The 22,787-nt window shown below is 36.3% G+C and overlaps 1 protein-coding gene across 1 annotated transcript; it reads left to right on the top strand.

The window, feature by feature from the left end:
• The first annotated feature begins 8,538 nt into the window (after positions 1 to 8,538).
• On the top strand, positions 8,539 to 10,970 carry LOC103964261 (transcription factor MYC2-like). Its single transcript, XM_048565907.1, has 2 exons — positions 8,539 to 10,211; positions 10,714 to 10,970. Exon 1 carries the CDS (start codon positions 8,698 to 8,700, stop codon positions 10,186 to 10,188), a length of 1,491 nt encoding a protein of 496 aa, XP_048421864.1. The 5' UTR covers positions 8,539 to 8,697; the 3' UTR covers positions 10,189 to 10,211; positions 10,714 to 10,970.
• The last annotated feature ends 11,817 nt before the right edge of the window (positions 10,971 to 22,787 follow it).

Genomic DNA, 22,787 nt, shown 5'->3' with positions numbered 1-22,787 from the left:
CCAACACTAATTCAAGATTTTTCTCCATCAATATTGTTTATCAAATATATAAATTCCTTCTAATAAATGTTTGCATGGCCTTGGACAATATCTAGTTTTAATTTATGCATATAGCTAAAAAGCTAGGTAGCTCAACTTCTTGCATGGTAGTTGAGTTGGCAGGCTCAAAGGGTTCTGTCTGATCGCTAAGGCACTGCCCACATGTCGATTAAACTTGTCCAATTATATACGTGTCATAATCTGCATGGGACAAATACAACACTGAAAAAGTTGTGGTTTTATCATAAAATCAGTTAACAGTATGGGAATTAGCCTAATTACTTATAAGCACATGCAAAATCTCTCTTCTTCTCCGATTTAGGATTCGTGTTCTCAATCTGTCCCTTCACGTGTGATGAATTTTCAAGCCTAATAGGTGGACAAAACAAATCAGGTGGCATGGAGTACATGTGACTGTTGGAACTCACACGCGAGACAACCTACTATGGTACCATGAATAAATTGAGATTTCACCCATTAAGTAAACTGACAACTTTATGGCACAAAGCCCAGGCTTACCAGGCATCAACTCCAAACCATGCGTTGGTCACCAACAAGAGCAGAGGTCTATGAAAGGACGTAAAGGTTGACAAGCCTAGCACTCGGGAAAGTGCTTTTTCGGCCACTCTTGGCCGAGCGAGGGGCTTGCTACATGTTGGCCTGGGAAACCTTGTAACTAGCCATGAGCAAGTGTCACTTCATCTCCACATGTCGATTGAATAATGGAGTAGCCATCAAGTTGTGTATACGCGTTTAGTTCATTAATGCTAGAATGGTGAAGTACTTGAGATCCTAAGACTTTTGGGACTCACTAAGGGCCGATATAAGAAGGACAAGTAACTCTTGTAAGGGGTCAAACACAAGAGTAAATTTGCATCATGTTGTTGTAAAGCACTATTTGTAATCCACATCAAATATATATAGATCACTATAGTGAAAGTAGCCCCATTCTAAGGGCGAAGCACTTAAAAACTTTGTTCTTTATTATTTAACCTTGACCCCAAGTTTCATCGAGAGTTGACCATATTAGTCCTTGTTGACCTCCTAGTTTTGAGAGCGTGAGTGCTTGTGCTTCAGTAATATGATGACCTTTTAATTTTCTTTTGGAGCTGCATGAACTCATACACTCAAAGAATGAGTTCATATTTTTGTTGATCTTCTTTGCTCTTTGCTTATGCGAGCTGTGTATGTGTCTCCATCTCTAAATAATTATTCTATATTTTTCATTTTTACAGGAAGAAAATCATTGAGTACACAAGGAAAATTAGAATGATTTTGGTCCTTGGATTGGTTTAGAATGTTTGTTGTTGTTGGTGAAAGACCCGAACCAAACTCAAATCAAACCGAAAAATTGAATCAAAGTTAAATCGAATCGAAAAAACTAAATCAAATCAAATAGTAATTTTGGTTTGATTTTGACAAAAAACCAAACTAATTAAAACCGAACCTAGCCCTAGCATAGATTGTATTAGGAACTGAAGAACATTATAGCTTGTAAAAGTAAAAACCTACATTATTTGACTCTTTCTACTTTTGTAAATCAGAAGTGGTAGGACCAATGAGGGTGGCAGGAGGGGCTAGGAGGGGATGTGTAGAAAAGAGAGAAGAATTCCTCAAACCATTTGGTCCAATTAGAAATCCAAAAAACAAATCCACTTAACAAAATAATTTCATTAAAAGATTGAACAATGACTCTATAGACGTGGACTTGGAGAGACCACAAAAAATAAGGTGGTGCTATCCGCAAGTTCATTTTTACCTTCTCACACACTTTTTTTAATTTTTGATTGTTTAATCGAATGAATTGAAAAAAAAATCAAAGGACATGAATTAACTAAACGTATGTGAGATGTAAAATTAAATGCAAATAGCACCACTCCAAAAATTATTGATGCAACAAAGGCACTGAACAATAGTGAACTGAAGAAGTAAACCATGCAAAGCAAAGTTATGCAATACGGACAGGTTCTGAGCATAGTAGAAATTAGAATATATCACATTAACACGTCTCGTTGTTTAAAAAAAAAAAAATTACTTCTGTTATGTTGTAGGTTTAATTAGTTATGAAATAAAGTAGCTAAGTTTTGGTAAACTAGATATGCAAAAATGCTTTGAGTTCAAGAAATAATAATATTAAAGTGTATAATAAACTTTTATATGGAAGTGTTGTGAGTATGTATGATGACCAAAATGGACAGACTATTCATCCATATTTTTTAATATGTAATTATTCTCTACATACACTCTCGCTTTCAAGGAGACGCACTCTCTATCTCCTCTCCCTCATTTTCTCCGTCCAATTCTTCATCCAGATATGCAAGTCTAAAAATCCATCTCTTTTCCCATACAATTTCGGCAAGTCCACGATGCCACGATGCTAAGACTGAATCTGGGTCGTGCAATCTAGGCAATCTGGGCAATAATAAATGAATCTGAAAATATGACTTTAACTTCTCAAGTTCAATTTTTTCCATATAAAATCCAACATAATTTTTTTACTCAAAACAAAATCTAGTGACTAGGATCCACCTAAATGAATTCATTAATTACATATTACTTTACACATTTTACTTTTTTTATATGCCTAAAATACCCCAATTGCATATTTGACGTGCATAATTAATTCTATGCACAATGATTTTGCAAAAAGAAAAATAAGACATTAATGTTAAAAAACTCATTGCATATTAATATCAAATATGAGAATTGTTGGCTTAATTCTATGCATCTGGCATTATGAGTTCATACATATATTTTTACAATAAAAAAAAAAACCTAATATATGTAATAATACATAAAAAAAAGTAATTTACCTACCATGTACAAAAATGTTTTTTGATTCAAAATGTGTGTGTGTATGTATATATGTACACACATGTTATTTGTTCCGTCGGATGTGTGTGTGTGTATATATTTATATAATTAGACCATATTAATTTACCTACCTTGTCACATCCCAGCCCGGGCCCCACTACATCTCGTACTCGACTCCACCGTAACACGATATTGTCCACTTTGGGCCTCAACCACACCCTCACGGTTTTGTTTCTGGGAACTCACATGAGAACTTCCTAGTGGGTCACCCATCACGGAGTGCTCTCACGTGAATTCCCAGAAACAAAACCATGAACGTGTGGTCGGGGCCCAAAGCAGACAATATCGTGCTACGGTGGAGTCGAGCCCTGGATGTGGTGGGGCCCGGCCTGGGATGTGACAATTTGGTATCAGAGCTAATCCCTAGTCGGATGTGTGACGACGAGGACGTTAGGCCCTTAAGAAGGGTGGATTGTTACATCCCACATCGCCTAGGGAAGTGATCTTATAAGCCTTATATGTATATTCTCATCTCTACTTAGCATGAGAACTTCCACCCCCTTATATGTAAGCCTTAGATGTAACAATCCATCCCTCTTCTGGGAACTCACACGAGAACTTCCCAATGGGTCACCCATCATGGAGTGCTCTCGCGTGAGTTCCTAGAAACAAAACCGTGAGGGTGTGGTCGGGGTCCAAAACGGACAATATCGTGCTACGATGGAGTCGAGCCTGGGATGTGGTGAGGCCCGGGCTGGGATGTGACACTTTGGTATCAAAGCTAATCCCTAGTCGAATGTGTGCCGACGAGGATGTCAGGCCCCTAAGGGGGGGTGGATTGTTACATCCTACATCGCCCAGAGGAGTGATTGTGTAAGCCTTATATGTATATTCTCATCTCTACCTAGCACGAGAACTTCCACCCCCCTTGTATGTAAGCCTTAGATGTAACAATCCACCCCATTCTGGGAACTCACACGAGAACTTCCCAGTGGGTCACCCATCATGGAATGCTTTTGCGTGAGTTCCCAAAAACAAAACCGTAAGGGTGTGGTCGGGGCCTAAAGAGGACAATATCGTGCTACGGTGGAGTCGAGCCCGGGATGTGGTGGGGGCCCGGTCTGGGATGTGACAATTTGGTATCAGAGCCAATCCCTAGTCGGATGTGTGCCGACGAGGACGTCAGGCCCCTATGGGGGGTGGATTGTTACATCTAACATCGCCCAGCGGAGTCGAGCCCGGGATGTGGTAGGGGCCCAGGCTGGGACGTGACATACCTACTATTTGAAATGTTGATTTTCAATGACGCAAAATATTGCATACCAACAACAAGATATTGTATAAACTTAGGAATTGGATCATGCTTTTGATTTTATCTTTTTACCTACAAACAATCATAAACATATTACTTTATATATTTTTACCAAAAAAGGTCCCTAATAGGCTAATATATGTAATAATACATGAAAAATAATTTACCTACCTTGTATACAAAAATGTTATTTGATTCAAAATATATAATCTAGGTTTTCTCCAAATATATATATATATATATATATATATATATATATATATAATCTAGGTGTATTATATATATTTTTTATATAATTGGAACAAATTAATTTGCCTACCTACAAATTAATTTCCAATATTTTACCTACAAAAAATTATACCCCGTGAGTAATATAATATCTTTTTTTCACTACTACATGGAGAATAATTTACCCATAACAAGAAGAAATGTAATTTGATGTATTATATTGAAAAATATTATGTCATACCTACATTTATACAACAATAAACCGTGTCTAATATATGTAACAATACATGAAAAATAATTTACCTACAAGTTAGAGAAGTGTTATTTGATTCAAAATATATAATATGGATTTAGTATATTTTTAAAAAAAAAAAATTGGAACAAATGAATTTACTTCCCAATTAATGCAAAATATATATAAATTTTTGGTATGATTTGGATACAATTAATGCAATACAATAGTTTATATATTTTATTTCACTTTTTCTAGAACTTTTAATTTGGAATAAATTTAGGGATTTGAAAAAGTGGCATGGGCGTAAATAAATTGTATTAGTAGGTCAATAGTGTTCCGATGTGGCTACAGATTTTAAATTTGGACTTTTATTAGATTGGGTTTTTATCTAAGAATTATGAATTATAAGGGCTAAAATCTAAGGCATCCTAAATGAATTCCAAGCACGTCCATCTTCCCATACAATCTGGGCAATTGGTGCAATTTAGGTAAGCCCACGATGCCAAGACCGAATCCGAATCTGGTCTTGCTAGAAAATATGGTGGTGTTTCGGCATGGTTTTGTCGGCTGGGAATGAGAGGGAGCAGACGAGATGGTATTCCTTCTTTGAGCCCCTCCATGAGTTCCCAACTTCCCATGCGTTGAGAACCTCTGGATCTTCGTGGGGCAACGACGATTTTATCGCGGCCCTCTTACTCTCCTCAACGACATCATTGATGGTTGGCGGGCCCCTTTTGAGGTTCAGGACATCGTAACTACTGGATGTGGGAGAGATTTTTTTAATATGACTAGTACATGAGATGGTATACCATGTATCATCGCAGTCCTCTTACTCTCCTCAACGTCATCATTGATGGTTGGTGGGCCCTTTTTGAGGTTTAGGACATCGTAACTACTGGATGTGGGAGAGATTTTTTAATGTGACTAATACATGAGATGGGTACACCACGTATCATTATACAAATGATAGGATATATGTGCTAAAAAGTTAATAACGTAAAAAATAAAATTTCCCACTACTCCTATTAAAACATGTGGTGTACCACTTGTATTCCCCTCACAATTAAAAATTTCTCAGATGTGAGAGAGGCGACAGGAGAGAGAAGAGAGAAAAAAAGGGGGGGGGGGTGGTGGAGTGGTGGGGTTGGAGTGATTGGTGGTGGGGAAGTTGTTAAAATGTTTGGGATTAATCGCTTTATATATTTTCGCCAGATGGTGATGAAAATAGGCTTCAACACCCAACCCTTCCCACCCAAACCTTTTATGATGATATATAGCGGCTGAAATATATACAGTTGTGCTAATATTTCAATCATTGGTGTTGTCACCACATCGGTTAAAAAACAGCGAAAAGATAAAATGCTCTTAGGGTTCGCAAAATTGGCATCACGTCAGGGTTGGATACATACCAAAACTATATAGATCTTTTTTGTGAAAATGAAAAAATGTAATTACGTATGAGTTCAAGTTTACTGCTTTGAGTTTAACTATTGCTATATAAATCTTTGAGTTTAACTAGTGCAAGGAAAATGACTTGAACACGGGATGGTGCTTAACTAACACCACACTAGTTTCATTTTTAACTCCAATAAAAAATTCCACCGTTTTAAAGATTTTACTCTCTCTCAAGAGTATTAAATCACACAATAAACAGTTGGACTATTTTTCATATTGCCAATTAGTTTTAGTGTGAAACTTCAATTTCCTTCATGGTAGCAGCCACGCGTGTTCTCAGTCACCCAATTTATGATCCATTTGTTAGGCTTGAAATTTACCACAACATATTGAGAGTATTATACTCTCTAAATTGCAACTTACTTGTATTGAAAGCAATGTTTTAAAAGGCTCGCCTAGGCGTCCTCTGAGGCTGGGCATGAGGGTTGCCGCCTCTGTTTTGAGGGAGTGGGCGGAAGGTGTCGTCGGAGCCGCCTAGGTGATCCTTAGGGGATTTTTTTTTATTTTTTTTTTTACTTCCAAACCCAAATTTTGGGTAGCTTTTAACTTCCTCATACCTCTTCCTTGCACTACCGTCTCTCTGCCTTTTTTTTTTTTTTTCTGATTTTTTTTTTTTTATACAATGGATGTGTGTGCTGTCTGCGTGCATTGTTATATGTGTGCTCATTGTTCTTTTCATCCTCTATTATATATGTATATATGTGTGTGTGTGTTCAGGGTGATTATTGATTAATAGTCTTTTTTTAATATAATATATGTGTACGCTCAGTGTATATATTAAAAAATTTAGGTCTCGTGAGGCTTCGTCTCACGCCTCATCCCTAGGCTGGGCTATCACTCGAACGCCTCACCCACGCCTCATCCAATGACTAGATTCCACATCAGCAAATTTATTAATTATATTTTACTTTCCAGATTAAAATTTTTTTTGGACGTCTAAAATACCCTATCTAAATGTTTGATGTACACAATTAATTCCATGGGGATTGTAAAGGAGATTAATGATTTTACAAAAAGAATAAAAATTAATGTTATAGATTCATTGCATAATATATAATAACAATAAAACATGCCTAACATATGTAATAATACATGCTTAAATAAGTCACGAAAATTATATTACAAAATTAATTTACTTACAAAATATACTTTATTTGCTCGTTGCATATATGTAAATTAATTAGTACAATATGTGGTACTATATATTTTTGAACGCATACATATATATATGTTAGGGTAATACTATATGCAATAACTATTTGTTCATAACAATTAAAGGGAGTAATAACATTTAGGGGTGCGCTATTCACTCACCCTTTTTTACTTTCACACACCCTTTGTTAATTTATATCTGTTGATCTTCCTCAATCCATCTAATCTGAAGATTGAAAACTAAAAAGATGTGGGATAAGTAAAAAGAGGTGTGTGGATATCACATTCCTAATATTTTATAATAAGAAGTCAATTACTTTTTACTTCTTTTGAAAAATAAAATTACTTTTTTACATAGCAATCTTTTCAAAATTTAAATTTTATTTAGATGTTTAAAATTAATTCATTTTTTATGTTTTTCATCTCAAACTCTTTTTGAAAACACGACGTAAAATTTTGAAAAATCTTGCTCAAGTTATTAAAACTATTTGCTGGTACATACAACGTACCAAAATTTTTTGTATCATGTCAAAAGTAGTTTCATCAATTGACGATGAAGGGAGAGGAAAATTAATTGTTTCTTGTTTTATCTAATAAATAAAAATTGATGTATTTATAACATATCATTCATAATCAATTCATTCATGCAAGAGAGAGACCCTACGAGGGACAATAGTGTGTGGGGCCCAATCAGTCACTAAGCCTTTCCCTTTCATTCCACGTGCTAGTGGTGCCCGATGGTGACTTCACCGCCAAAGCCTTATTATAGCTTCTATGAGTTTAATTTTTCCAACCAATATTAAATTAAAAATAATGTTTGCATTCCTCCCATTTAAATATCATATCGTCATTCTTAAATTTTATAATCGATTGAAACATTTTTAATTTTCATTTGAACATCTTCTTTTAAAAAAACATAAAATCTGAAATCGTTGAGTCATTTAAATATATTGAACAAATGAATCCTTTATAATTAATATGTTATTTGGTATCTACTTCGTTGATTTATTTTAACTCACTTAAATAACTAAGCAATTTACGATCTGTTAAGCTTTTTGTATGGGGGATTTCAAATGCAGATTAAGAAATTAAAAAGTTTTGATTATTAAATTTTTATAATATAAACTTATGTAAATTTTTTGTATGGATGATTTTAATTTTCTGTTTCTCTCTTGGCCTGTAGTCGCTGGGCCAATTTAATTAAATTTGAACCCTAGCAACACCAAACTTGGACCCCACATGAGACACTCACACTGCTCACTCACACCCTCTCATAAAATCTGGATATCCATATAAACCCCATCCAGCCCAACCTTTTTTGTAAGGACCTCCCTCTCCCTCTAGCATTCTTTTTTTGTGCTCAACTACTCCTCTAGCATCTTTCACTCCCCAAGTATCAATTGATTTGTGTCCACTAAATTAGGAACTCAATCTCCCAACAAAAGTTTTGGCCTCACCACTTATGGAAGAATTAATAATCTCCCCCTCTTCATCCTCGTCCCTAGTCTCCTTGCCTCAAGAAAACCATCCATCCCTCCAACAAAGGCTCCAATTCATTCTTCAATCCCAGCCAGACTGGTGGTCATACGCCATCTTCTGGCAAACCTCGAACGACCGCCAGGTGGACAATGGTTGTCTCTTCCTGACCTGGGGAGACGGCCATTTCCAAGGCCCCAAAGACGCATCACCCAACAACCACCACCACAACCCCTACGGAGTTCTGTCCGAAAGAAGGAAGATCCTCAAGGGCATCCAGTCCCTCATCAACGACACCAACAATCCAGATAACCATCATCAAGACTTGATCCTCGACAACATGGGTTTAAACGCCGACGTCACCGACGTGGAATGGTTCTACGTCACGTCGTTGGCTCGATCCTTCTCCGTCGGTGAAAGCATTAGTACTAATGTTCCCGGCAAAGCTTTTAGCTCTGGATCTTTGGTGTGGCTGACTGGAAGCCATGAGCTTCAATTCTACAACTGCGAAAGAGCAAAAGAAGCACAAATGCATGGGATTCAAACCCTAGTCTGCATCCCAACCCCCACCGGAGTTCTCGAGCTGGGCTCTTCAGATTTGATCCGAGAAAATGGGAACCTGGTTCAGCAAACCGAATCCTTATTCGGCGCGGATGTCGTTTGGGGCCAACCTGACCCTGGAACCAGATCCCCCATCGATTTAATCAACCGAAACTTCTCCTTCGCCGACATTGGCATCATCGCCGGCGTAGAGGAAGAAGACGACAAAAAGGAAGTTGCCTTGGACATAACGGCGATGAAGAAGAAGTGCGGAAGAGCATGTCCGGGTCTGCTCCAGTTGTCGAATTTGAATAGCCTTAACCCGGAACATTCGGATTCGGAGTTTCCGAAACGGACGCCGAAAAAGCGAGGGCGAAAACCGGGGCTGGGGAGAGACACACCGTTGAACCATGTCGAAGCGGAGAGGCAGCGGCGGGAGAAGCTCAACCACCGGTTCTACGCCCTGCGAGCGGTGGTGCCGAACGTGTCGAGAATGGACAAGGCGTCGCTGCTGTCCGATGCCGTTTCTTACATCAACGAGCTGAAAAGCAAGGTGGACGAGCTGGAGTCGCAGGTGCAGAGAGAGTCCAAGAAAGTGAAAGTCGAGACCGGCGACAACTTGGACAATCAGAGCACCACGACGTCGGTGGAGCAAACGCGGCCGCCCAACTCGTCGGCGAGTGGGTCTACGGGGCTCGAGATGGAGGTGAAGATAGTAGGTTCGGACGCCATGATTAGGGTTCAGTCCGCGAATGTGAACTACCCATCAGCTAGGTTAATGGCGGCGCTGCGTGACTTGGAGTTTGAGATCCACCATGCGAGCTTGTCGTGCATGAACGAGCTCATGCTGCAAGATGTTGTGGTGAAGGTGCCTGACAACATGAGAAGTGAAGAGAGTATCAAAGCTGCTCTTCTTAAAATATTAGATCAGAACTGAAGTTTGATCAACCGATTTGATCAGTTGGGTAACGTTTAATTTTAAATATTTTTTAAGCTTGATATTTATTTCTCTTTCTATTAAAATAATTATGTTCCTTGTTAATTTTTTGTTGTGTAAAATATGTAATTAAGGAGATAATTAAATATCAATAACGATTTGTTCTTTTCCTTCAAAAAGTTTTTGTCAAACTGCTTCTAGAATTGTTAAAAATGTTTTAGATTATAAACACAACATATATTGTGAATCATGTGACGAATTCCGTAAGTAAAACACTCTCTTTCTACTATTTCACCTTAAAAACAAAAACAAGAAACTCTCTCTCACTCATTACAAGTACTTTTGCTTTTACGTGAAGAGAAAGTTCAACGTTCACCATTCAACGTTAGATGCAGCGATAAATATTCTTGATTTGATGAATTACTGCTAATTTAATGACTAAATGACGACTTAAAAATAGAGATTTGGATTCTGGAAGTCATTACACTAATAGTTGTTTGTGTTCCCCGTGTATGTGGCACATAGGTGGTTTTAGGACAAAGACAGTGGAACAATCTATATAATTTGGGTGAAGCAAGGACTCCATGTGTGGGAAGGACAGATATTTATGCACGTTTCTAAAGAGAGTGAGTGGACTGACTACTTGGGTCCTTGGTGAGGTGAAGAGGCAAGTGAAAAAGGAAATGGGGTTCCGTTTTTCTGCACCTGTGAATAACTTGGCCAAAAGTAAACCACTCGTGCCGTTTATTTTGTGGACGAAATGGAATATCCAATCTGGAATCTGGATGTGGTGTTTGGGGCCCTGGGACACGAGAATCTCTCGGACCCGCCATCGCACCCACTAACGAAGGAAAAATACTAAACAAAACAAAACAAAACACACCGCAAAAATGTGCTTCTTATGCGTTGATTGTTATTATTTTTTGTGGTATCGTACGATGTGGGTTGAAACCTAACTAGGTTAGAAAACAAGGGTGGCAAATATTAAAAAAAAAAACGAAGAAAAGCAACGTGCAAAAACTAGCGCACACAATGTCGATGCTTTACGGATCCCACCAGCATGCCATTCGTTGTTCACCCACACGTAGGTGAATGATGATATCCCACCTCTATGTGTTTTGGCGTTTTTATTTGTGGGTTTAAGCCTTCAAGCTTAAGCTTAAACAGTTTGCTTAACTTTCCTCGGGCCCTTCATTTCTGTCAACCACAGGTGGACCATATCATAGGTAAATATTATGTCACAAAACGTTTGACTCAGAAATATAGCTCGATTTACATAACTGAAACACTTATTTGTAAGCAATAAAAAGATTAAGTTACTGCATGAACAAGTCACTACCAAGAATTTCGTTACTGAAAATTTGTAGAGTTAAAGAAAATTTAACCAACCAAACAAACTAGAAATAAACCTACAGATCATGGTAAAATATGTATAAATCAACAGATGCTCATAATTCCTAAAGCATAAGCATATCAAACCTAAGAAAAATCAAACAGTAGCTGTTTCTCTCTCTCTCTCTCTCTCTCTCTCTCTCTCTCTCTCTCTTTATAGCATCGTTTTGTTTCTAGTTCTAGTTAGTGCTGGTTCGGTATGGGATACCAAACCAAAAACGTTGTCCTGATTCCCAAACTGAAATTTTCGGGATTCTCAATTTCAAGATTGATCCCAAACCAAATTTTCGGGAATCCCAATTTTCGAGAATCCCAAAATAATTTTTGGATTTCGGGACAAATCGGAAATCCCGAAATAATTTTGGGCTTTTGGGCTTTCTTTTAGGCTTTTGGGCTTTTTAGTTCTTCTGCTATAATAACTTGCCTGTGCTGCTATGCAGTGTGCAGCCAATCTGCATATCTATAGTTCCCAAGCATAAATGAAATGATCAAGTTATTCTGTAGAAATAAAATCAAACCAAATTCCTTGCATATATCCCCTACTCACAATAGGCAATCTGCTCTGCTTATTGTACTACACATGCATGCAACAAAAATAAATTAAGTAACAAATCCAAAAGAAAAAAAATTAATTACAAGCCAATGTTTCAAAATAAATGAAGTAACAAACCCAAAAGCAAAAAAAAATAGTTACAAACCAAAAGCAAAATGAAAAACTTAAAGTTTATGAAGATTGTTGGCCTCTTCGGCCCCTTGATCTTGTTGATGGTTGTGGTTGCTCCCTTCTTGTTGGTGAAAGGCCTCCTAGTGTCAATTTGCAAACGTTATATACACAAGGTAGCCAACAACATCAAAAGAAAAGGACATGTATTCCTGTTACAAGGATTCCATTAATAAAGTAGGACTAGAACGGTACAAAACGTAATCGAAAATTTTCTTTTCTCCTTAAGCATAGGACTAGCTTCATATATATTCATAAAGAGGAAACACAATTAAAGAGTCATTTATTCATAAAGAGAATTCATATTTCATATCTAACTAATGTTTTTAAGAAACAAATACTTTTTATGAAAAATAAGAAATACTATTATCAAAGCAACTATTGCAACCGTACTGTTTATATAGGCAGAAATGTTCGATGAGGCACTTAAAAGAAGTGAAGTGTTGAATTCGATGAGTCAGAGACGTTTTCTACTAGACTCCCAATTCTACCTGGTCAAATATAACAACAGAGAGGAAAGATATATGATCTAGCATTACAATTGAAGATTCCTTAACCTAATGATGTGCAATTATGTGGGTATTTGACAGTTCATCAGTTCAACATCTTCATATATAAAAGAACAACTAAACAAATTGTAAATACATTTATGGCACTGCATTACAAACATCCCAAAATCCCACGGTTAATTCTGAATTCCATTCATCAATTTACACCAACTCTCGAAATTCATTTCAGCAGCTGCAATTATTGCTATAATTATAAACTATCAACCCGTAACAAATTTATGCTTCAATTGTGAGTCTGTGACAAAAGAGAAACCCTAATCTCGAATTCCAACCACCAATTCAACCCCAAAACCCTCAGTATGCAGTTACTTTATCTTCTAAGTGCTAAATTTCACAAACCCTAATCTCGAATTCCAACCCTAAATTAAAATTCAAACCCTAAATTAGCTTGTGAACTTTACCTGATTTGGGTTTTTTTCGGTTTGGTTTGGGATATTTGTATTTTTTTTCCACCCCTAGTCCTAGTCCAATACATCAACTTAATTAGTTGATTTTTTTCACATCTTCTCATATGAAAAACTCAAATTAGAAGAAGGTTTGCCTTATTTCACATATTAGACTAACAAATGCTAACAAAATGAAACAACAAGGGCAAAAATGCAACAACATGAGACTACAAGGGCAAAAATGCAATAACAGAAACAACAAGGGCGAAAGTAAAAACTCGAGCAAACTAAATGATTTTCTGAGTGATTAGATTTGGGATGCTACTAATACTATAGTATAATAGTATTTCTCTACACCAGTAACTAGGAAGTCGTATGCATGACTAGTTTGATGTTAAAATTTGAATGATTCAACGTGCTGCTTAACACTAATTTCAAAATTAGTCGTCGCTTTCTAATATAATTTGGTACCAATGTCTTTTTCATCTTCTTATAAAAGAATATTGTTGTATGAAAAATGAAAAAGTTTAACACCCATTATTAGGTAATACACACTCCTGTTGTTTTTAATGAAGAAAAGGGTAGCTAGATAACTTGTTAATTTATACATACATACATACATACATATATATATATATATATATAGACCGGATTTGGATCTTTCCTGAGCAAAGAAGATGGAGCCTCTTGACCCAAATACACGGGCCATTGGATTTTGATCCAACGGCTACAATTATTGTAACTTTTAGAAGGGCCCCCTGTTTGTAGTCATTGGATCAAAATCCAACGGCCCGTGTGTTTAGGTCAGGAGGATTTGTCTCCCTTGCTCAGGAGAGGATCTAAATCCATATGGACTATTATTTATTGATGAAAATTAAATTTATAATGAATCTAATGATATTGTCTTTTTTTTTTTTTTTTTTAATTTCTCAGAACAATGTTGATGCTTGTTCATGAGAACATTAGTTAACAGCATAACTGTTCCTGGAAAGGAGGAATGGTATAACTTGTAAAAGTAAAAACATGCAATATTTGGTTCTGAATGAGGATCTGCTCCGGATCCTCTTTGTGCAATTATTTTAAATTAAATATAAATAGCACCTAACGAAAATTAACCATATGATATACGATGAACGGACATGATTTAAGAATTCCCAAGATCCTCATAAAGAGGATCCGGAGAAGATCATCCTAGTTTGGTTCTTTTCGCTTTTGTAAATAAGGAGTGGTAGGACCAATGCGGTGGACTTGGAGGGACCACAAAACTATTGATGCAACGATACAAATAAGAAAATATCATATCAACACATGTCTGATTAGACCGATTGTTTGTCTTAGATAATAAAAGTAAAATTTAAAGTAAGTTTATTTTGGAGGCACTTATGGAGGACCCAGTTATATTGTATTTTCATGATTTAATCTTTACTAGTAATTGTCTCTTAATTTTAACTCAATTTGAGCAATAGTTCCTTAACTAAAAATTCATTACTATTAGTCTCTTAACTCATTAAAACGTGCAGCTAGGTCCCTCAACTAAAAATCAATTATCATTGGTTCCTCAACTTTAATCCAACTAGAGAAATGATTCTTCAACTTTAATCTAATTGGAGTAATAGTCCCTCAACTTTAACCCAATTGTAGCAATAGTCCTTCCAACATAACTCATCTTGATAAAATTCTAACGAAGTTGACAAAAATGACCATAGTTTCACGTTTTGATGAGTTGAGAGATCCCAATTGTAGCAATGGTGATTCTAACATAACTCATTTTGACAAAATTCTAACGAAATTGACGAAAATAACCATGGCTACACATTTTGATGAGTTTAGGAACTGGACCAATGGTAATAGATTTTGAGTTGAGAGACCATTGCTCTAATTTGATTAAAGTTGATGGATCATTGCTACAATTTAATCTATTTATAACGTATCCACGCTATCGGGTGAAGTTGTTAAAGTAATGCCAAGTAAATTAAATTTATAGACTAAATTTGCAAACTAAATGATGTATCACCAATAAGAAATAAGCATGTTACCCAATACTTAAGTAATAATCAAATCTTCAATTCCATATCATTTGACTTACAAAATCTATTCTCCCTAGCATTACCCTTGTTAAAAAGTTTCAGATTATTCGCTCTATATATTTTGGCCAATAAATCAACAATTTTTATTCAATTCGACATATATTAGGTCGATACGTGGGTGATAAAGAGTCTAATGGTAGTTGTATAGTTGGAGTTAGTTAGACAAGGGCAATGTGTAATTAGTTGTGAATGATAGGGTCAATTATGTCAATAGAATTGTATCCATATATACTGATGTAAATGTATTATTTTGCAAGTGAGTGAAATGAGAAAAAGATATTTTTTACATCTTTGACTTTTCTTACAAGCTAAGATTCAATATGGTATCAATCGCCACCACCTCACGACCTTGGTGAATCTTCGATCCTCATCGCCTCACGACTTCTCCTCTTCGATCTCTAGTGAATTTTCTCTTACCTCTCTGTATTTTGTTTGGCTATTTGGTTGAATCTTGATATTTCCTTCAAGCATAGCATCCGATTCGTCGTCTTCTCTCCCAAATTCCTTTTCTCCAAACCCTAATTTGGTGCAAAGCTATACCTCTCTCACAATTCAGAACATTGGGAGTATGTTACTGATCAAGCTTTGGAGCTCAAATTACCTTCCATGGTGTTCAATATTTGCTCCAATTCTTCGTTGCTACAAACTTCTCGGTATTACTGATGGTTCTGAGCCATGTCCATCTCCTCTGCTTCCTGATCATTCACTCAATCATGCATTTGAACAGTGGTATGAAAAAGATCAAAATCTTTTGATCTGGTTGAATTCTACACTCTCGGATGAGATCATTCCTTTCACGGTTGGGGTTTCTTCTTCTCGTGATTTATGGCTTAAATTGGAACATCGTTTTGGGAGAATTTCTGATGCTCATGTTCATCAGCTTCAATCTCACCTTTAGTCTATTAAAAAAGAATCTAAATTGATTTCTAAGTATTTGTACAAATCAAGGAAATTTTCGATTCCTTAACAGCCGTTGGTGCTTCTATGTCCGATCGTGACTTAATTACTGCTACATTACATGGTCTACCAGAGGAATTTGACTCATTTATTGATTTTATCACTTTTTGATTATCATCTACTACTTTGGATGAACTTCATGGTCTTCTTCTTACCAAAGAATTGTCAATGGCTCGTCGCAAGAAATCTGTTGCTATTGAACCATTTCAAGCTTATGCAGCTTAGAATCAGCAACCACTACTTCCCACACCCTATTCCTCTCAGGCTTATACAGCTCAGAATCAAGCTATGCAAAATTATTTTCACTACAACTCTAATCATGGCCGGAATAACAATCGTTTTCATAACAACAGAGGCAATTGCCACTATCATGGCACCAATAGGGGAAATCACTCTAATTCTGGCTTCAACAAGTACAACAATCAAGGATTTCATTCTCAAGGTTCCTCTGGCTCTCGTAACATTTGTCAAATTTGTGGATCCACAAGCCAGGAAGCTATTAATTGCTATGAACGAATGAATCCAGACATCTTTGGGAAAGTACCTCCTACCAAACTTGCTGCCATGTACACTCATTATGCCTCCAAACCATCTCATTCTTGGATTCTTGATTCTGGTGCTACCTCTCATATCACACATGACATCTCCAACATTACTTCTCATACTTCTTACACATATGAAGATAAGGTATATACCAGCGATGGCAAAGGTTTATCCATTCATCATACTGGCAAGACGTCCTTAAATGTTGCTCATGCTTCTTTTAAATTGAACAATGTTTTACATGTTCTGAAAATGAAGCACAATTTACTCTCTGCATATCAATTTCTCAAAGATAATTATTGTGCTTTGACTTTGAACTCAAATGGATCTGTTGTTAAGGATCATTCTACGAGGAAGATGCTTTTGCGGGGATCGGTTAGAAATGGTTTCTATCTTTTTCAAGGTATCCCTGCTTCTTTCTCTCAATCTCATTCGCCATCTCATGCTTTAGTATGTACTAAAGCACCTGTGAATATTTGGCACAGTAGCTTGGGGCAGCCCTCTTCTTCCATTTTCAGGAGAGTTCTATCTACAAATAAGCTTGCACTGCAAGGGAAGCACTTCGTTGATTTCTTCTGCTCCAACTCTACAATTGCAAAGCATCATAAGCTTCTATTTACTCAATCTAGTTCCTTTTCCACTACTAGTTTAAGTCTGTTACATTGTGATGTTTGGGGCCCAGCTCCAGTTATTTCTATTTGTGGTTATAAGTATTATCTCTTAATTGTGGATGATTGTAACTAATATACTTGGTTCTTTCATTTAAAGGCCAAATTTGATGTATATTCCACTTTTGTTGTGTTCAAAACCTATGTTGAAAATTATGTTGGTAATAAAATCAAATGTTAGAGGTTAGACTCAGGGGGTGAATTTACTAGTAACCAGTTTAAATCATTTCTTCAAGCTTATGGCATCTCTCATCAACTCAATTGTCCACATACTCCTGAACAAAATGGCTGTGTTGAAAGAAAACACAAACATTTGGTTGAGACAACAAGGACTTTATTAGTAGCATCCAAAGTCCCTCATTTGTATTAGGTTGAATCATTCTCTACTGCCATTTATCTAATAAATAGACTGCCCATTTCTAGCTTGAAAAGTTCTCCATGGGAAATTTTATTCAAGTCTTCAACAAATTACTCCAAGTTAAAGGTTTTTGGTTGTTCATGTTATCACTGGTTAAAGCCTTATGTTCACTTCAAGTTAGAAGGCAAGAGTAAAGAATGTGTATTTCTGGGCAGCTTGCAGCATAAGGGCTATTGGTGTCTTGATCCTACTACTCAGAGAATATATATCTCAAGACATGTGCAATTCAATGAAACATAGTTTCCATTTCATCTTCTTTCCATTGTGTCAGTTTACCAGAACTCTCACTCTCCATCTCTTGTTATTGGTTTGCACTTCTCTGTACCACAGAAGTCTATTACAACTTCTCAGGACTCAAATTCATCTTCAAATCATGAAGTTCAATCCGATGTGCCTTCCTCAACTGAGAATGTTTCCTATCCAACACTCTCATCAAATGCTACATCCAATTCTGCTGCTATCAACACCCACCCTATGCTCACACGATCTAAGCCATATATCTTTAAACCAAAGGCTTATTCTGCAACTAAGCATCCCTTACCTGTGGATGTTGATTTTGTTCCTTCTACATATTTACAAGCCTCAAAGTATGCACACTGGAGAAAGGCTATACGGGAAGAGTTTAATGCTCTTCAACTCACTGGTACTTGGAACTTGGTACCTCACTCTCAGTCTCAGAATATTGTAGGTTGTAATAGGTGTTCAGGATTAAGAGAAAACCTGATGGTACAGTGGACAGGTATTAAGCTAGTTTAGTAGCCAAAGGGTTTCATCAACAAGAGGGCATTGACTATCAAGATACTTTCAGTCCAATAGCTAAGCTAATCACAATTCAGATTTTATTAACTTTGGCTGTTCACTTTGATTGATTTCTTAATCAATTAGACATTAGCAATGCCTTTTTACATAGGGATCTAAAGGAAGATGTTTTTATGACTCAACGACCTGGTTTCATTGATTCCAATCTCCCTAGTCATGTTTGTAAACTCAACAAATCTTTGTATAGCTTAAAACAAGCTCCCAGGGCTTGGTTTGACAAAAATTTTCAAGTATTGTACACACTTGGTTTCAAGCAATCCTCCTCAAAAGCTTAACTATGTGTTCTCCAAGTTCTAGTTTCAGTTATTGTTTTGGTCTATGATGATGACATCCTTGTGACAGGACCAAATATATATGTCAGCAATTCATTCACAAACTCAACCAAGTATTTCCTGTTAAGGATCTGGGACCCCTTCATTATTTTTTGGGTTTAGAGGTACAAAGAACTTCTGAAGGCATATTCATGCATCAAAGTAAATATTTACTTGATCTTCTTAGCAAGACTAATATGGCAGGTGCCAAGCCTTGTGTAACTCCTCTTGGTACTTCTAAACTTGATCACAGTGGTCTTTTTCTCTCTAATCCCACTGAATATAGATCTATAGTGGGTGGCTTGCAATATATCACTTAGACAAGACCTGATCTCTCCTTTGCAGTGAATCAAGTTTGTCAATTCATGCATGCGCCAAGGGAACAACATATGCAAGCTGCAAAACGGATTCTCAGGTTTCTCAAAGGTGCACTTACACAAGGCCTATGGTTTAAAAAAGGTTCTCTAGACCTCACTGCATATTTTGATGTCGATTGGGCAGGTTGCACCTATGATAGGAGGTCTAAAATTGGTTTTTGTGTTTTTCTGGGTAAGAACTTGATTAGTTGGAATGCCCAAAAGCAACCAACTGTAGCAAGATCCTCAACCGAAGCTGAATATCGATCTTTAACTCACACTGCAGCTGAAATTACTTGGATTTGCAAAGTGTTTTTTGATATAAGTTTTCCTCTGTCTAAAGTTCCAACCAATTGGTGTGATAACTTTTCAACAATCTCTCTTGCCTCCAATCCTATTTTTCATGCTTGGACAAAGCATATTGAGGTTGACTATCATTATATCCGAGAATTAGTCTTGGCGCATCTGGTTAAAGTTCTATATGTCTGCAGCCAGAATCTATTAGCTGATATACACACCAAATCTCTATCAAAGCACAAATTCTGTTTTCTACAGTCCAAGCTTCCTCTTGCCACCTTTCATGCCCCGAGTCTTAGCTTAAGGGGGTGTAAAGAGTCTAATAGTAGTTGTATAGTTGGAGTTAGTTAAACAAGGGCAATGTGTAATTAGCTGTGAATGCTAGGGTCAATTATGTCAATAGAATTGTATCTATATATACTGATGTAAATGTATTATTCTGCATGTGAGTGAAATGAGAAGAAGAAATTTTTTACATCTCTAACTTTTCTTACAAGCTAGGATTCAATAGGTGAATCCGCAACATATGGTGAAGAAAATAGGTTTCAACCCTCCTTTCCAAAAAAAAGAAACTTTGTACGATAATCGGTCTTGTCCTGCCACATCGATAAAAAAAAAACAACGAAAATATAAAATGCTCTTAGAGTTGCCACTTAGTACTACGATCTAGTATGTATTCCTCTTCACTTGCAAGTGAGAGGTCTGAGGTTCGATTCTTGTCAAAGAAGAATTTGAACAACATTATTGCTAGCACATTGTGAAGCTAAACCCACTCCTTCCCCGTAAGCATGGGATTAGGATCCTAGCTGGATCTTCTTGTGGAGATCCAGATGATCAATTAATTGTGTCCGTTCATTATACATTGTGTGGTCAAAAATCATTTTAAATTTTTTATTTAAAATCAAAGATAAATAGTACCTTACGAAAACTAACCACATAATGTACGATGAATGCAAAACGATTGATTGATCCTCCAGATCCCTACAAAGAGAATCCAAAGAGAATCCTCATGACCCAAACCTAAGTTCCCCATATTGAATCAGATTTTACCCAAATTAGGTTTATGCTAAGACACAACAGTTTGTGGGAACGTGTGGAAGAAGGAAAACCCATTTTACGTATATTCCCTCACTTGACTCAGATTACTCTATTCCAACTTTTTTCTCCAATTCCTCCGACGTACCCTCCCATCAACAAGCTTTTACACCTTATATCGTACCATAAAAAAAGTTTTCTGGTTCGGACTTCCTTAGAATTTACCTATTTCACACCACAAGGAACCTAAAAGCATTACTATAGAAATCCTTTTTGTGAACATGTAAAAATGCAATTACGTATGAGCTCATGCTTACTGCTTCGAGTTTAACAATTGCAAAGAAAATAATTTGAACGTTGGATTGTGCTTAACTAACACCACACTAGTTTCGATTTTAATTCCAATTAAAAATCTTACTGTTTTGAAGATTTTACTCCCAGTTAAGAGTATTGAATAACACAATAAACAATTTGACTACTTTTTGATGAGTCGATTTCATATTATATATTTTACCATATTCTTAGTGTAATTTGGTGAGATTTGATACTGTGTTTAATATTTCAAATGTAGGAGATGTGACCTTATTCTATGCAAAAAATAATGAGAGAATTTTCAGTTGGAGTAGATTCAAAAGTCTGTCAAGAAGGTTGTATCAAAATTTCAACATTTTATTCTAAAGTATTTGATTGTGGTGAAGGATTAAAGAATCAATGCGTAGTGTTGGCAGATTGACCTATTGGGCTTAATTGTGATTTTTCAGCATGAAGATGACATTTTCTGGAGTTGGGCCCTTTTATAGAGTTGTAGAGAACATCTTAATATTCAAAACAAGATCTTTTGGGTCAGTTTTGGTGCTGGTCTGGTCTACAAACGTGAAGTGTTTCAGACTAGGCAGATTGCCTAGTTATGTTAGGTTTGTGATTTTAAGTTATTCTTTTGTTATTTTGTTTCCTAGTTTTTAAAAATGCCTTATTTAGGTAGGATTGGGAATAAGGTGCTAATTATAAGCACTAGTAGGCCATTAGAGTTTTTTACACATTAATTTGGAAAACTTGGCTAGGTTTTGGCGGGTTGTATTCTTCTTTAAAGGGTGTTTTCTATCTTTTCTTCTTAATGATACTTTTCTTTTTAATCATGATTATGTGTAATTAATTTCTTTTGCAGCGAGGTCAAGAGCCTTAATCTGAATATGCTTTCTTTTATCAATTCGCTTATGAATTTATGCATGTTTGCTTTGAATTAATAATCCCTGCATATAAACCATCTAATTGTCTTAATAGTTGATCACCATTAAAATATTTAGACAAATAATTTGATGTAATGTTTGTTGGAACATCACTTTGAAATTGAGGAGGTCTTCTTGTGATTGATAATTGTGATTTCACTTAAGGCGAACATCACACTCTTAAAAGTTGCATGGTTTTTCAAAAGGTTTTCACAAAACTTAGTGAGTCTTACATCTTTATATATGATCTAAACATCATAGACGAATTGTATGTTAAATGTACGTTTTTGCTTAGATATCACAAAAAGAATATGCATTAGGAATTAATACCTAACCTTCAATTAAAACATGTATGTAATAATTCATACGTAATTAGTAAAACTACATATGATTGTTAACGACCACGGCTAAATCTGGTCCCATTTATAATTGAATTTTTCAAAAACTACGTACCCAAAACCTTTGTATCATGTCAAAAGTAGTTTCATCAATTGATGATGAAGGGAAGGACAATTCGTTGTAATTGATGCGTTTAAACATCATTCAAGCAAGAGAGGGAAGACAGTTGCGTATGGCCCCTATCAGCCACTATGCCTTTCCCTTTCACTCCATCTGCTAGTGCTGCCCAATAGTGACTTCACCCTCCTAAGGCTTTATATAGCTTCTATTAGCCTAATTTTTCCAACCAATATTAAATTAAAGATAATGCTTGTATTATCTCACATGCAAAAATCTTCACCGTTAGAATTTTATAATCGATAATGATCACGGAGTGGTTCAGTGATCGAAAACGAATTCTAGGTTCGTATTTTAC

Source organism: the organism of the source record quoted next, unplaced genomic scaffold (genome assembly GCF_019419815.1).
Source record: "Pyrus x bretschneideri cultivar Hongxiangsu unplaced genomic scaffold, Pyrus_bretschneideri_v1 Contig40, whole genome shotgun sequence".
NCBI classification, from domain to species: domain Eukaryota; kingdom Viridiplantae; phylum Streptophyta; class Magnoliopsida; order Rosales; family Rosaceae; genus Pyrus; species Pyrus x bretschneideri.
The sequence above is the reverse complement of the archived record's forward strand: the minus strand, read 5'-3'. Positions and strand labels throughout refer to the sequence as shown.